This window comes from Oncorhynchus nerka, unplaced genomic scaffold (assembly GCF_034236695.1).
Source record: "Oncorhynchus nerka isolate Pitt River unplaced genomic scaffold, Oner_Uvic_2.0 unplaced_scaffold_1814, whole genome shotgun sequence".
NCBI lineage: Eukaryota > Metazoa > Chordata > Actinopteri > Salmoniformes > Salmonidae > Oncorhynchus > Oncorhynchus nerka.
In genome coordinates, this window is record NW_027039517.1 from 40,389 (window position 1) to 54,362 (window position 13,974).

Genomic DNA, 13,974 nt, shown 5'->3' on the forward strand with positions numbered 1-13,974 from the left:
ATGTTCCTGCACGGCAGGAAAGGCCAATTTGTAGTGTAGGGTTAGGGTTAGGGTTAACCCTATTTTGTAGCTGAGGCAAACTTGTAGTGTATTCAGGGTTTTAAAAAGGTTCTAAAGTTTGTCATTTCCACATTAAAATGTAAGACTTGATTTGTCCTGATGAAACATGTTTTAACGCCTTCATAAAAATACCCATTAATTATAATCCACACAATAATTCACATTTCTTGTTGCTGCAGGATTTGTTTCCTGTTATAGCAAACTGTCTGGAATGAAGATCCTACATCTGCAGTGTCCTGGATGCACACTGACCCCTGCTCTCTCTCCATCCTACAATCTGAGATAATAGTTACTATTCCACTTGGTCAGGTGGTTGGGTCAGGGTGATCTGGGAGGGTTGACACAGTTAGTTATATAATACATGTGTTTCTTTGACATGCAGAATATGGTGCTGGTTTGTTACTCTCAATGACTAACCAATCATCTTGAGATTGAACTAATGACCAACCTATCAGATATGGGCTGCTTGAACTAATAACCAACCTATCAGAAATGGGCTGCTTGAACTAATAACCAACCTATCATAAATGGGCTGCTTGAACTAATAACCAACCTATCAGAAATGGGCTGCTTGAACTAATAACCAACCTATCAAAAATGGGATGCTTGAACTAATAACCAACCTGTCAGAAATGGGCTGCTTGAACTAATAACCAACCTATCAGAAATGGGCTGCTTGAACTAATAACCAACCTATCAGAAATGACTGCTTGAACTAATAACCAACCTATCAGAAATGGGCTGCTTGAACTAATAACCAACCTATCAGAAATGGGCTGCCAATAAGAATAGAAGTTACGTTGTCAAAATACAGAATATCACAGGCACCATCAACTACCATGAAAGAAAAACAACAGTAGCAAGACCTTGTACGGATGAAGAAATATATGTGATTTGGATAGTATGTTTTGGAAAAAGGGATATAAGGATGAATCTTGTACGAGAGAAAGAAATGAAGAATCCCAGTTAAGAGAGGGTAGAGAGAGATGAGAGAGGGAGAGAGATAAATAGAGGGAAAGAGAAAGGAGAGAGAGATAAATAGAGTTGAAATGAGAGAAAGAGTGAGAGAATCAAGCAGAGTGAGCCTCCATCTGCAGCTTGGCTGGGCTCTGCTCTGGGAGAGAGGGAGGGAGGGAGTCAGTCAGGAGACATGCCTTCTGGCAGGAATCAGGCTGTAGAGCTGTAGAAGAGACAGCTGTGTTTGGTGGAGGTATTTTTAAACACATCAATGCTGCTCCAATCCCCTCGCCTCGGCCCTCCTATTTATAGCTGGGGCCGGCCATTGTTCTATTTCTGTCACCTGTGGGCCACGCTGTTGTTCATTCACATGCAAATGAAGCTTGCACCCTCTCCGGCTCAAGCATTACTTTCCTGTGAGAGGTGGACGGGTAAACAGTGCACGGCTTAGCTCATCTCTGACTAGTACACCCCCCACTGGAAGGTTGAAACACAGGCAGGCTCACTCTCAGCGCTCAGACATTACTGAGAGAGGAACAGAGAGGAGAAGACAGACGAGAGAGAGAGACGACAGAGAGAGAGAGAGATCAGAGGGAATAAGAGCAGGGTAGTAGCTCAGTGTCACAACAAGAGAAGACAATCAGACTGCCAGTCATCCTCTAACTCTGTCTGAACAGGGACTTCTTGACTGAAGCTCTGTGTTCTATGGTGCTGTGTAGTCACAGTATTGTGGGGAAAGCCTCACAGAGGGAGTGTGTGGTGTGGTTATTGTATTGCGTTTCAGCACAGCAAGAGAGAGAGAGTTTCCTCAGAGGAAAAGGAGGAGAGCTGTTTCTGTCTCTAGTCTCCGTACGCCGGCGTGGTCGTTCCCCTGAGTGCACTGCTGTGAGAGGGTTGGCTCTTTAGGGACAGGAAGAGCAAGACTTGCGATGCGACCTGAGCGCTGAGTGGAGTATGCTACAGACGATTTACGAGAGCGAGTCAAATTTCTCCACCACAACAAACAAGCTCGTTGTCCACCGGCGACTCTTGGACCAGCAGAAGATGCACAACGTTAACTCAGGTGACCAGACCCACCATGCTCTCTCTCTGCTCCTAAAGGGATAGCCTATCTTTCTCTTTTTCCTCTGGATTTTTACAGCACCCTTATCCTCTCTCTCTGTTTCTCTTCATCTGGCGGTCTGCCGCTCTCTCTCCTTATTTCCCTCTCTCTCTCTCTCTTTTTCTCTCACTCTCTCACTCCCTACCTCCCTCTCCCTCGGTTTCATTCTCTCAACTCTCCGGTCTCTCCCAGTCAGTCTCTATCTGTCTGCCTCTGTGAAAGGAGGGCTCCAAACTTCTCAGCACAGCAACGCGTTATGATCAGGCACTGCTTTCTGTATCCAGGTATTTACATGTGTGATATTATACTGCATGGTTTTACAGTGTGCAGTGCTTCTGGATGGGCAGTTCCTCCTTGTATTCATTTACTGTCATTGTTTCTCTGTTTGCTTGTGTCTGAAAGGAGTAAAACAAACATGTTTAAAACTGTCTGTATAGTGAGTGTTAGTAAATACACATAGTTTTATATCATTGTGTGGATATGGACTGAATGCACAGTTTGGATTTGTTTTGGTGCATATTAATAGCAGTGTGCTTTTTACAGTCATTGTCACCACAATGAAATGGCATGAAAACATGAAAGGGATGTGGTGTTTGGATAAGGAGGCTTCCATGTCAGGCTTCATGTTTTGGGGTATAACAGGAGCAGGAAATGCCAAGGTAAAAATACAGACACTACAAGGCAAAGGGAAATGAACATCAAAAGATGATCTCTGCGTCTCTGTGGCTGTTTACCAAACACAATGACATTCTATTCCTGACCTGAGAAATGAATCTCAGGGTTCAAACGAATCTGACATCATTCTGAGTAATGTCGGTTTACGGTATTCACTCAATGTGAGTCACTCTGCTATTCTCTGCCTTTTGGACTTGTGGTAGTTCAGAACATTCACTTGGCTGTTGTCATCTAATGGGACCAGCATTGTATTATGGGAAAGCACACACACTACAGTAAATCTCAGGAGTGTTGGTGGGCAGCATTGTATTATGGGAAAGCACACACACTACAGTAAATGTCAGGAGTTTTGGTGGGCAGCATAGTATTATGGGAAAGCACACACACTACAGTAAATCTCAGGAGTTTTGGTGGGCAGCATTGTATTATGGGAAAGCACACACACTACAGTAAATGTCAGGAGTTTTGGTGGGCAGCATTGTATTATGGGAAAGCACACACACTACAGTAAATCTCAGGAGTTTTGGTGGGCAGCATTGTATTATGGGAAAGCACACACACTACAGTAAATCTCAGGAGTTTTGGTGGGCAGCATTGTATTATGGGAAAGCACACACACTACAGTAAATCTCAGGAGTTTTGGTGGGCAGCATTGTATTATGGGAAAGCACACACACTACAGTAAATCTCAGGAGTGTTGGTGGGCAGCATTGTATTATGGGAAAGCACACACACTACAGTAAATGTCAGGAGTTTTGGTGGGCAGCATTGTATTATGGGAAAGCACACACACACAGTAAACTACATTGTAAACACACACTACAGTAAATGTCAGGAGTGTTGGTGGGCAGCATTGTATTATGGGAAAGCACACACACTACAGTAAATGTCAGGAGTGTTGGTGGGCAGCATTGTATTATGGGAAAGCACACACACTACAGTAAATGTCAGATTGAGTCATGTACTATGGGAAAGCACACACACTACAGTAAATGTCAGGAGTTTTGGTGGGCAGCATTGTTATGACAATACACAGATTGAGTCATGTACTGCGTATTGTGGGCAGAGAGTTGTATACAGGAAATGAATATTATGGCTATTGATTTCTCAATAACTTGTGAACATCAGAGATAAACACTTAAATGATTCATTTCACACATCCTCACATTGATCACCAAGGATACCACATGCTCTGTGAACATGACTCTAATAGTGTGTTTCTGTAAACTCAGTGTATTTCTCCTCATACGCATTGTACTGTTGTCTGTTGTAGAACTATATTTAACCACCAGTACAATATATTAACTACAGGACAAACACATATCTACTTAATTAACCACAGAATAAAAACATCTCTACTTAATTACCTACAGAACAGACATGTCTCTACTTCATTAACTACAGAACAGACACGTCTCTACTTCATTAACTACAGGACCAACACATCTCTACTTCATTAACTACAGGACCAACACATCTCTACTTCATTAACTACAGGACAAACACATATCTACTTCATTAACCACAGAACTAAAAATCTCTACTTCATTAACTACAGAACTAACACATCTCTACTCATTAACTACATACTGCATTGTTATTCTATTCTGTCCTATTCTATTCTGCTCTGTTCGATTATATTATATTATAGTATGTCTCTATTCTATCCTATTCTATCCTGCTCTGTTCTATTATATTATGTCTCTTCTCTGTCCTATTCTATTCTGTTCTGCTCTATTCTATTCTGTCCTATTCTGTTCTGCTTTGTTCTATTATGTTCTAATCTGTCCTATTCTATTCTGGTCTGTTTGATTCTGTTGTATTCTATTCTGCTCTGTTCTATTCTGCTCTGTTTTATTATATTATATTGTATTCTGTCCTATTCTATTCTGTTCTGTTCGATTATGTTCTATTCTGTCATATTCTATGATATTCTGCTCTGTTCTATTATATTATATTTTGTTCTGCTCTGTTCAATTCTGTTGTATTCTATTCTGCTCTGTTCTATTCTGCCCTGTTCTATTCTTCTCTGTTCTATTCTGCTCTGTTCTATTCTTCTCTGTTCTATTCTTCTCTGTTCTATTCTGCTCTGTTCTATTCTGCTCTGTTCTATTATTCTCTGTTCTATTCTGCTCTGTTCTATTCTGCTCTGTTCTATTCTTCTCTGTTCTATTCTGCTCTGTTCTATTCTGCTCTGTTCTATTCTTCTCTGTTCTATTATGCTCTGTTCTATTCTGCTCTGTTCTATTCTGCTCTGTTCTATTCTGCCCTGTTCTATTCTTCTCTGTTCTATTCTGCTCTGTTCTATTCTTCTCTGTTCTATTCTGCTCTGTTCTATTCTGCTCTGTTCTATTCTGCTCTGTTTTATTCTATTCTGTTGTATTGTATCCTGTAGACAAGCTGAAACGTAGTACAGTACATGATCCATGGTAGTCAGCAGAACAAGAAGAGCAGAACAAGTGTGAATAAGGCTCTAGCATGACACATTCTATCTCCTCTGCTCTGTCAATAGAACACCAGGTCAATCCCAACATCCATTGCTGCTTTTCTCTCTCCTTCAAGTCAAGCATTTCAGCTCTTCTTGTTGTTCTTCTTCTTCTCGCAGAACATTATCTGCCAAACAACAAGATATGTTAAGTGCCTGAAATTCAGGCTTCTTGCTTATTCTGTGGGTCAGCTATTCTTAGGTGTGTTATTTTGGGCTTATGGCATTAGCCAGCTAAGATTAGGTGCCTTGCTGTCTTTATCACTCCATCTCAGCAGCCAGCAGCACACCCCTGATATAACAGTGCTTTTGGAAGGAGAGATATACTTCATTTATCATTCACCTATTAAGTGTGTGTGTGTGTGTGTGTGTGTGTGTGTGTGTGTGTGTGTGTGTGTGTGTGTGTGTGTGCCTGTCTCTTATTCTGGTTTCACTTGTTGACGATTATATTTTCGGTTCTAAAAATAGCCTTGTCACATGCCTTTTATGACGGCTGCATGGGAGGCAGGGAGGCACCACAGTGACTGCTGCACAGCACACAGGTCTGTTCTGTTGGACTAAGACCATGGAGACAGGGTAAACAGGGTAGACAGGGTAGACAGGGCAGACAGGGTAGACAGGGTAAACAGGGTAGACAGGGTAAACAGGGTAGACAGGGTAAACAGGGTAGACAGGGAAAACAGGGTAGACAGGGAAAACAGGGTAGACAGGGAAAACAGGGTAGACAGGGCAGACAGGGTAGGCAGGGCAAACAGGGTAGACAGGGCAAACAGGGTAGACAGGGTAGACAGGGCAAACAGGGTAGACAGGGTAAACAGGGTAGACAGGGAAAACAGGGTAGACAGGGAAAAAACAGGGTAGACAGGGTAGACAGGGCAAACAGGGTAGACAGGGTAGACAGGGAGAACAGGGCAGACAGGGTAAACAGAAGTTGTTAGGAATTTGACCTAGTGAAGCTCACATACAGAAAGATACACATACATTCATTTCCTGACAGTACACATGTTAGACATAACATCTGAAACCATCTAAAATGGTGTGTTATGAGTGGGTTTATAATCACATTCAATGGTGATGAAGCTGTCCTTGCCACTATCTGGAGAACCAACATTCATAAAGGTTCCTGTCCACAGAGCTCTTCATGAATTCACAGTTCACTTAATAACACTCTCATCTCTCCGGCTTTCATGTTGAAGAAGCTCAATGAATTCAGAGGGAGGAAGACAACATGTCTTTGTGATTTTAATGAGATGAGCCATGTAGCAGTGACATCAACATGTTCTAACGTGACCAAAACAAAGTGCTCAGACACAAAGGCTTTTTGAAAAAGAGAAAATGACTAATTAGTTAAGTGAATGTAATGTCAGGAAGTGTGATTGTTGAGAATAATAAAACACACAACAACACTGTGTTTATAATGCGCTATAATATGACCATGGCCTCTCCTTTGTCTGCTGCTCTCTCTACCGTTATATTCATTTCAATCATCTGCTGCTTAACAAAGACTGCCATTGGTGAATTACATTTGTATATTGCATTACAGTTACTCTGTACCCCTTCTGCATTACAAATATGGAACAAGATGTTCCTCTTGAGCTGTTAAACAATAGTTGAACGTTCCAAATATACGGTTTGAAAATGAATAATACCAAAGACTACGATAAGCATAGTCTTGGTATCAAGCAATTATTTCTTCACTCTAATAATTTGATACAAATTTGATGAAATTTAGAGGAACATAATATTAGAGGACCAGCTGTTGTTGCGTAATTTCTAATACACAACGGCCTATCAGAGTGTCTATACGGCCTATCAGAGTGTCTATACGGCCTATCAGAGTGTCTATACGGCCTATCAGAGTGTCTATACGGCCTATCAGAGTGTCTGTATGGTGTGAAGCTCTGTTGAGTTGCTCTGAATGTGCTGGGCCCACATCCGTCCATCCCTGGGCTGATGCTTGGACCTGTACAAGGAAAAAGACAGGCTTCGCATGGCATCCTGGGGAAGTAGTAAAGTGCTCTGTTGAGTTGCTCTGAATGTGCTGGGCCCACATCCGTCCATCCCTGGGCTGATGCTTGGACCTGTACAAGGAAAAAGACAGGCTTCGCATGGCATCCTGGGGAGGTAGTAAAGTGCTCTGTTGAGTTGCTCTGAATGTGCTGGGCCCACATCCGTCCATCCCTGGGCTGATGCTTGGACCTGTACAAGGAAAAAGACAGGCTTCGCATGGCATCCTGGGGAGGTAGTAAAGTGCTCTGTTGAGTTGCTCTGAATGTGCTGGGCCCACATCCGTCCATCCCTGGGCTGATGCTTGGACCTGTACAAGGAAAAAGACAGGCTTCGCATGGCATCCTGGGGAGGTAGTAAAGTGCTCTGTTGAGTTGCTCTGAATGTGCTGGGCCCACATCCGTCCATCCCTGGGCTGATGCTTGGACCTGTACAAGGAAAAAGACAGGCTTCGCATGGCATCCTGGGGAGGTAGTAAAGTGCTTTACAAATGTGAAACGTACAGTTCTCTCTCTGTCTGCCACCGTTATGTACATTATCTTGATTGTGTTGCTATGTTACTGTACATTACAGAACGCTAGTGATTTTGGGAGGTGACAGAGTCCTATAGACTGTATAAAGCAGTGCCTCATGGTTGGACAGTTTCATTACATTAAAGGGCTATTTCTGGATTTTCACCAGTCAGATGAACTTGTGGATACCATTTTTATTAGTGCAATTGCTAACTAGCATGCTTGCAGATAACCATAGACTCCCAGTCATTGTGCTAACGCTAGTTAGCATTGGCTGACGAGACTACCTCTAACTTCCTTCCTACTGGACACGGAGACACACCACAGAGTTCATCTGACTCTTGGGAAGTAGATAAAGGGCCTCATTGCCAAAATCCCCAAGTATCCCTTTAAGGACATACACATTAAACTCTATGGTGAATGACCAGGGTTTGAGTGGTTCGGTTTGTGGCTCGGCAGCGGCTCGGCTCCTTTTGTTAGCGTTAGATGATAGCCTGCAAGCCACAGCTCTGTTTGAGCTGCGAAGACGAGCCTGACCGCCTGGGACTTAAAAATAAAGCTCTGTTTCCTGCTTTAGACGTGCCAGCTGCCCAAAAATAACAAGGCACTTAATGAGAGATCCAGCACCACATAGCAGACCCAAGCATCAGGCTATTCCTGCCCTGAAACATCTTCTGCATCTCCCAGTTTCTATTTATACAAGGCCAGTTAGAAAGAGCTCTGAGAGCTTGGTTGAATGTCACAATGTTTTTGGAAAGCAGGAAAAAGTATTGTGGGATTGTTGGATTGACTATATTGCACTGTATTTATAATTAAGTGTCAGTTGTTGTGATCTATTTTGTTGTTTGTTGATGTCTTTTCACTTATATTCAGATCATTTTGGATTGTTGGATTGTAAGTGTTATATTATTATTATTATTGTCTTGTTGTTTGTTGCTGTCTTTTAATGAATGTGTCTGTAAGAGCCAAAACAGATGTAGAATCTTATTTGATCGCTCTTTTGTTGCTGAGAATTCTTCTTTGCCACAGGAAATGCAGATGAGCTTCATAATTCACATAAATTCACTGAAAACCCTCATTAACACACTGTTATATTAAGATTATTGCACTTTTTATAGTCTTCACAGAGCTCTATAATATTATTATGGTCTTCACAGAGCTCTATAATATTATTATGGTCTTCACAGAGGTCTATAATATTATTATGGTCTATACAGAGCTCTATAATATTACTATGGTCTTCACAGAGCTCTATAATATTACTATGGTCTTCACAGAGCTCTATAATATTATTATGGTCTTCACAGAGGTCTATAATATTATTACAGTCTTCACAGAGCTCTATAGTATTATTATGGTCTATACAGAGCTCTATAATATTATTATGGTCTTCACAGAGCTCTATAATATTATTATGGTCTTCACAGAGCTCTATAATATTATTATGGTCTTCACAGAGCTCTATAATATTATTATGGTCTTCACAGAGCTCTATAATATTATTATGGTCTTCACAGAGCTCTATAATATTATTATGGTCTTCACAGAGCTCTATAATATTATTATGGTCTTCACAGAGGTCTATAATATTATTATGGTCTATACAGAGCTCTATAATATTATTATGGTCTTCACAGAGGTCTATAATATTATTACAGTCTTCACAGAGCTCTATAGTATTATTATGGTCTTCACAGAGGTCTATAATATTATTATGGTCTATACAGAGCTCTATAATATTACTATGGTCTTCACAGAGCTCTATAATATTACTATGGTCTTCACAGAGCTCTATAATATTATTATGGTCTTCACAGAGCTCTATAATATTATTATGGTCTTCACAGAGCTCTATAATATTATTATGGTCTATACAGAGCTCTATAGTATTATTATGGTCTTCACAGAGCTCTATAATATTATTATGGTCTTCACAGAGCTCTATAATATTATTATGGTCTATACAGAGCTCTATAATATTATTATGGTCTATACAGAGCTCTATAATATTATTATGGCTTTCACAGATATCTATAGTATTATTATGGTCTTCACAGAGCTCTATAATATTATTATGGTCTATACAGAGATCTATAATAATATTATGGTCTTCACAGAGCTCTATAATATTATTATGGTCTTCACAGAGCTCTATAATATTATTATGGTCTTCACAGAGCTCTATAATATTATTATGGTCTATACAGAGCTCTATAATATTATTATGGTCTTCACAGAGATCTATAATATTATGGTCTATACAGAGATCTATAATATTATTATGGTCTTCACAAAGTGTTGCTATGAGTAAGCAGTCAAGCAGTCAAAGTACCATCAGAAAGATGAATAACCCAATACTTGTTAATTAACCTAGTGGTGATATGTCTACTAAGTGTCATAGTGTCGGCCACAGTCTCATCGCCATTCAGAATGATACATTAAACACTATGGGCCAGTTTCTTGGACACTGATTAATTAAGACAATACAATATATATAAAGGTATGTGCACACCCCTTCAAATTAGTGGATTCGGCTATTTCAGCCACATCCGTTGCTGACAGCACACAGCCCTGTAATTCTCATATGATGCCACCTTTCCAACAAGTCAATTTGTCAAATGTATGCCCTGCTAGAGCTGCCCCATTCAACTGTAAGTGCTGTTATTGTGAAGTGGAAACGTCTAGGAGCAACAACGGCTCAGCCACAAAGTGGTAGGCCACACAAGATCACAGCAAGGGACCTCCGAGTGCTGAAGCGCACAAAAATCGTCTGTCCTCGGTTGCAACACTCACCACCCAGTTCCAAACTGCCTCTCGAAGAAAACGTCAGCACAAGAACTGTTCGTCAGCAGCTTCACTAAATGGGTTTCCATAGCCGAGCAGTGGCACACAAGCCTAAAATCAACATGCGCAATGCCAAGCGTTGGCTGGAGTGGTGTAAAGCTCGCCACCATTGGACTCTGGAGCAGTGGAAATGTGTTTTCTGGAGTGATGAATCACGCTTCACCATCTGGCAGTCCGACGGATGAATCTGGGTTTGGCGGATGCCAGGAGAACACTACCTGCCCCAATGCATAGTACCGACTGTAAAGTTTGGAGGAGGAAGAATAATGGTGTGAGGCTGATATTTCATGGTTTGGGGAAGGCCCCTTAGTTCCAGTGTGGGAGAACTTTGTGGCAACAGTTTGGGGAAGGCCCTTTCCTGTTCCAGTGTGGGAGAACATTGTCGCAACAGTTTGGGGAAGGTCCTTTCCTGTTCCAGTGTGGGAGAACTTTGTGGCAACAGTTTGGGGAAGGCCCTTTCCTGTTTCAGTGTGGGAGAACTTTGTGGCAACAGTTTGGGGAAGGCCATTTCCTGTTCCAGTGTGGGAGAACATTGTGGCAACAGTTTGGGGAAGGCCCTTTCCTGTTTCAGTGTGGGAGAACTTTGTGGCAACAGTTTGGGGAAGGCCATTTCCTGTTCCAGTGTGGGAGAACATTGTGGCAACAGTTTGGGGAAGGCCCTTTCCTGTTTCAGTGTGGGAGAACTTTGTGGCAACAGTTTGGGGAAGGCCCATTCCTGTTCCAGTGTGGGAGAACTTTGTGGCAACAGTTTGGGGAAGGCCCTTTCCTGTTCCAGTGTGGGAGAACTTTGTGGCAACAGTTTGGGGAAGGCCCTTTCCTGTTCCAGTGTGGGAGAACTTTGTGGCAACAGTTTGGGGAATCCCCTTTCCTGTTCCAGTGTGGGAGAACTTTACAGGTCTGCACAGAGCCCTGACTTCAGCCACATCCAACACATTTGGGATGAATGTGAACGTTGACTGTGAGCCAGGCCTAATCGCCCAACATCAGCGCCCGACCTCACTAATGCTCTTGTGGCTGAATGGAAGCAAGTTCCCGCAGCAATGTTCCAACATCTAGTAGAAAGCCTTCCCAGAAGAGTGGAGGCTGTTATAGAAGCAAAGGGGGAGGACCATCTCCATATTAATGCCCATGATTTTGGAATGAGATGTCTGACGAGCAGGTGTCCACATACCTTTGGTCATATAGAGTCTGTCACTTTTTTATCTAATGTTTTTATTGAACCTTTATTTAACTCGGTCAGTCAGTTAAAGAACAAATTCCTGTTTTACAATAACGGCCTCGGCCAAACCCTCCCCTGACCCGGACGATGCTGGGTCAATTGTGTGCCGCCCTGTGATTCAATGATGAGTCTCCATTAAGCATGCTTTTTAGTCCAGGACAAGGCTTCTTCTGTGTCTGGGAAACTGGCCCTGTAGCCTATCCATTGACTGCAAATGAAGCAGGACACCACCTATGGTATGTAGCTGTAGGATCTAACATGGGCACTGTCTTCTAGCCTATTATCATTATTATTATTATTATTATTAGACAAATAGATAATGGGAAGAGATCCAAGAACACATATCTCACATCACAGACGTCACAACATGTAACACTCTCACCAGTCCAGACGACTTGTCTCTATTCTCTCTCTCTCTGTGAAGCCTGCTAGTGTGACTCCTCAAGGTAAAAACAGACACGGACTATGTCCCACATGGCACCCTATTCCCTATGGGCTCTGGTCAAAAGTAGTGCACTATATAGGAAATAGGGTGCCAAATGGAAAGCAACCACCTGCCATTGCCATGCCAACGTCTCAAATGAAGGCTGTGATCGTCACTCTAACCGCCATGGGGGCTAACGAGAGACAGATCTGTTCTAGAAATAAACACGTTGGGGACAGGCGGTCACGGAGCTGTATGGTGGTAGTGTTGGCCCGGGGTGTCAGAGAGGAGGCTAGTGCAGTGGGAGTGCAGCCACTGGTTATGAGTCACCCTATCCCCTGTTGGCAGGGCCCTCGGAGGGGAAGAATTTGGGCATGGGGCAGGGTGCTGCTTGTCTCTCCCTGGTGCTAAAAACAAATTGGACCTGTCATTCATAAATCTCCTTTACCCGCCAGTCCCTGCCGTTGGCGCTTAGTGACACCTCTCCACCAATGAGGAGGCCCCATCACTTCTTTCGCTCAAGGAAAACTGCAGGTGAATTAATATCTAGTAGTAACAGTTTATTGTATCTTCTTCAAAAAGCCAAAGAGGTTGATTCAGTGTTCCTTCAGGGCGTTTAGCTTAAAAACAAAACTCTGTGTTAAATGAAGCAGACAGCCTGACATCCGTGACAGTCTTTCACACATTGTCTATATTAAGACCCAGGCAGCTCAGAAAATCTGTTATATTTAGCCGTAGTTACTGCTGCTTCCGTGTTCTCCTCCTGGTATTTGCAGTGCATCAACAGCAGATTTCAGTTTCACATATAACATTTGACATAGTCATTTCTGAATCCTAAACTTAGCCGTAGGCAGCCACAGATATAACCAGATAGACATGGGTCTATTTTAATGTCGGTGTATGATGCTGGTTAATTCAAAACAGACATGATGATAATATCTCGGGCAAAGATCTGCCTTCTTTACTATGTGTTCTGTTTAACAGGGTGCTGTGTCTCTATACAGTCTGCACTTGACCTGAACAACAGATGGCTTATGTTGATAAGAAGTGTAAGGACTAGTTTGAAAAAAATATTTCAACTTATAAAATAGTTTTTCCGCCCGACTTAAAATGTTGCATCTTACAATGTAACTGTACCTTTGGTCATGTTAACTTTCTAAATGGACGTTACTTAAAGTCTGAAGGTAGCTGGGGTCACTTACCTTTCTGGAACAACTACCATTGTTTAAATGGAAGAATCTGCAGTGGAGAGTAAACCTTGCATCCTCATTCCCTATTCCCTATTCCCTATGCACAGTTGAAGTCGGAAGTTTACATACACCTTAGCTAAATACATTTAAACACAGTTTTTCATCATTCCTGACATTTAATCCTAGTAGAAAGTCCCTGTCTTAGGTCAGTTAGGATCACCACTTTATTTGAAGAATGTGAAATGTCAGAATAATAGTAGATAGAATGATTTATTGCAGCTTTTATTTCTTTCATCACATTCCCAGTGGGTCAGAAGTTTACATACACTCAATTAGTATTCGGTAGCATTGCGTTTAAATTGTTTAACTTGGGTCAAATGTTTCGGGTAGCCTTCCACGAGCTTCCCACAATAAGTTGGATGAATTTTAGCCCATTCCTCCTGACAGAGCTGGTGTAACTGAGTCAGGTTTGTAGGCCTCCTTGCTCGCACACACTTTT

General features: G+C 42.0%; 1 protein-coding gene across 1 annotated transcript in view; it reads left to right on the forward strand.

The window, feature by feature from the left end:
• Nucleotides 1-1,214: 1,214 nt before the first annotated feature.
• Nucleotides 1,215-13,974, forward strand: part of LOC135567780 (histone deacetylase 9-B-like) — a gene marked incomplete at its 3' end in the record, with an annotated part of 29,418 nt that continues 16,658 nt past the window's right edge. The window contains exon 1 of the mRNA XM_065015002.1: nt 1,215-2,080. Coding sequence (XP_064871074.1) covers nt 1,972-2,080 — 109 coding nt within the window. The remainder of the gene's footprint in view (nt 2,081-13,974) is intronic.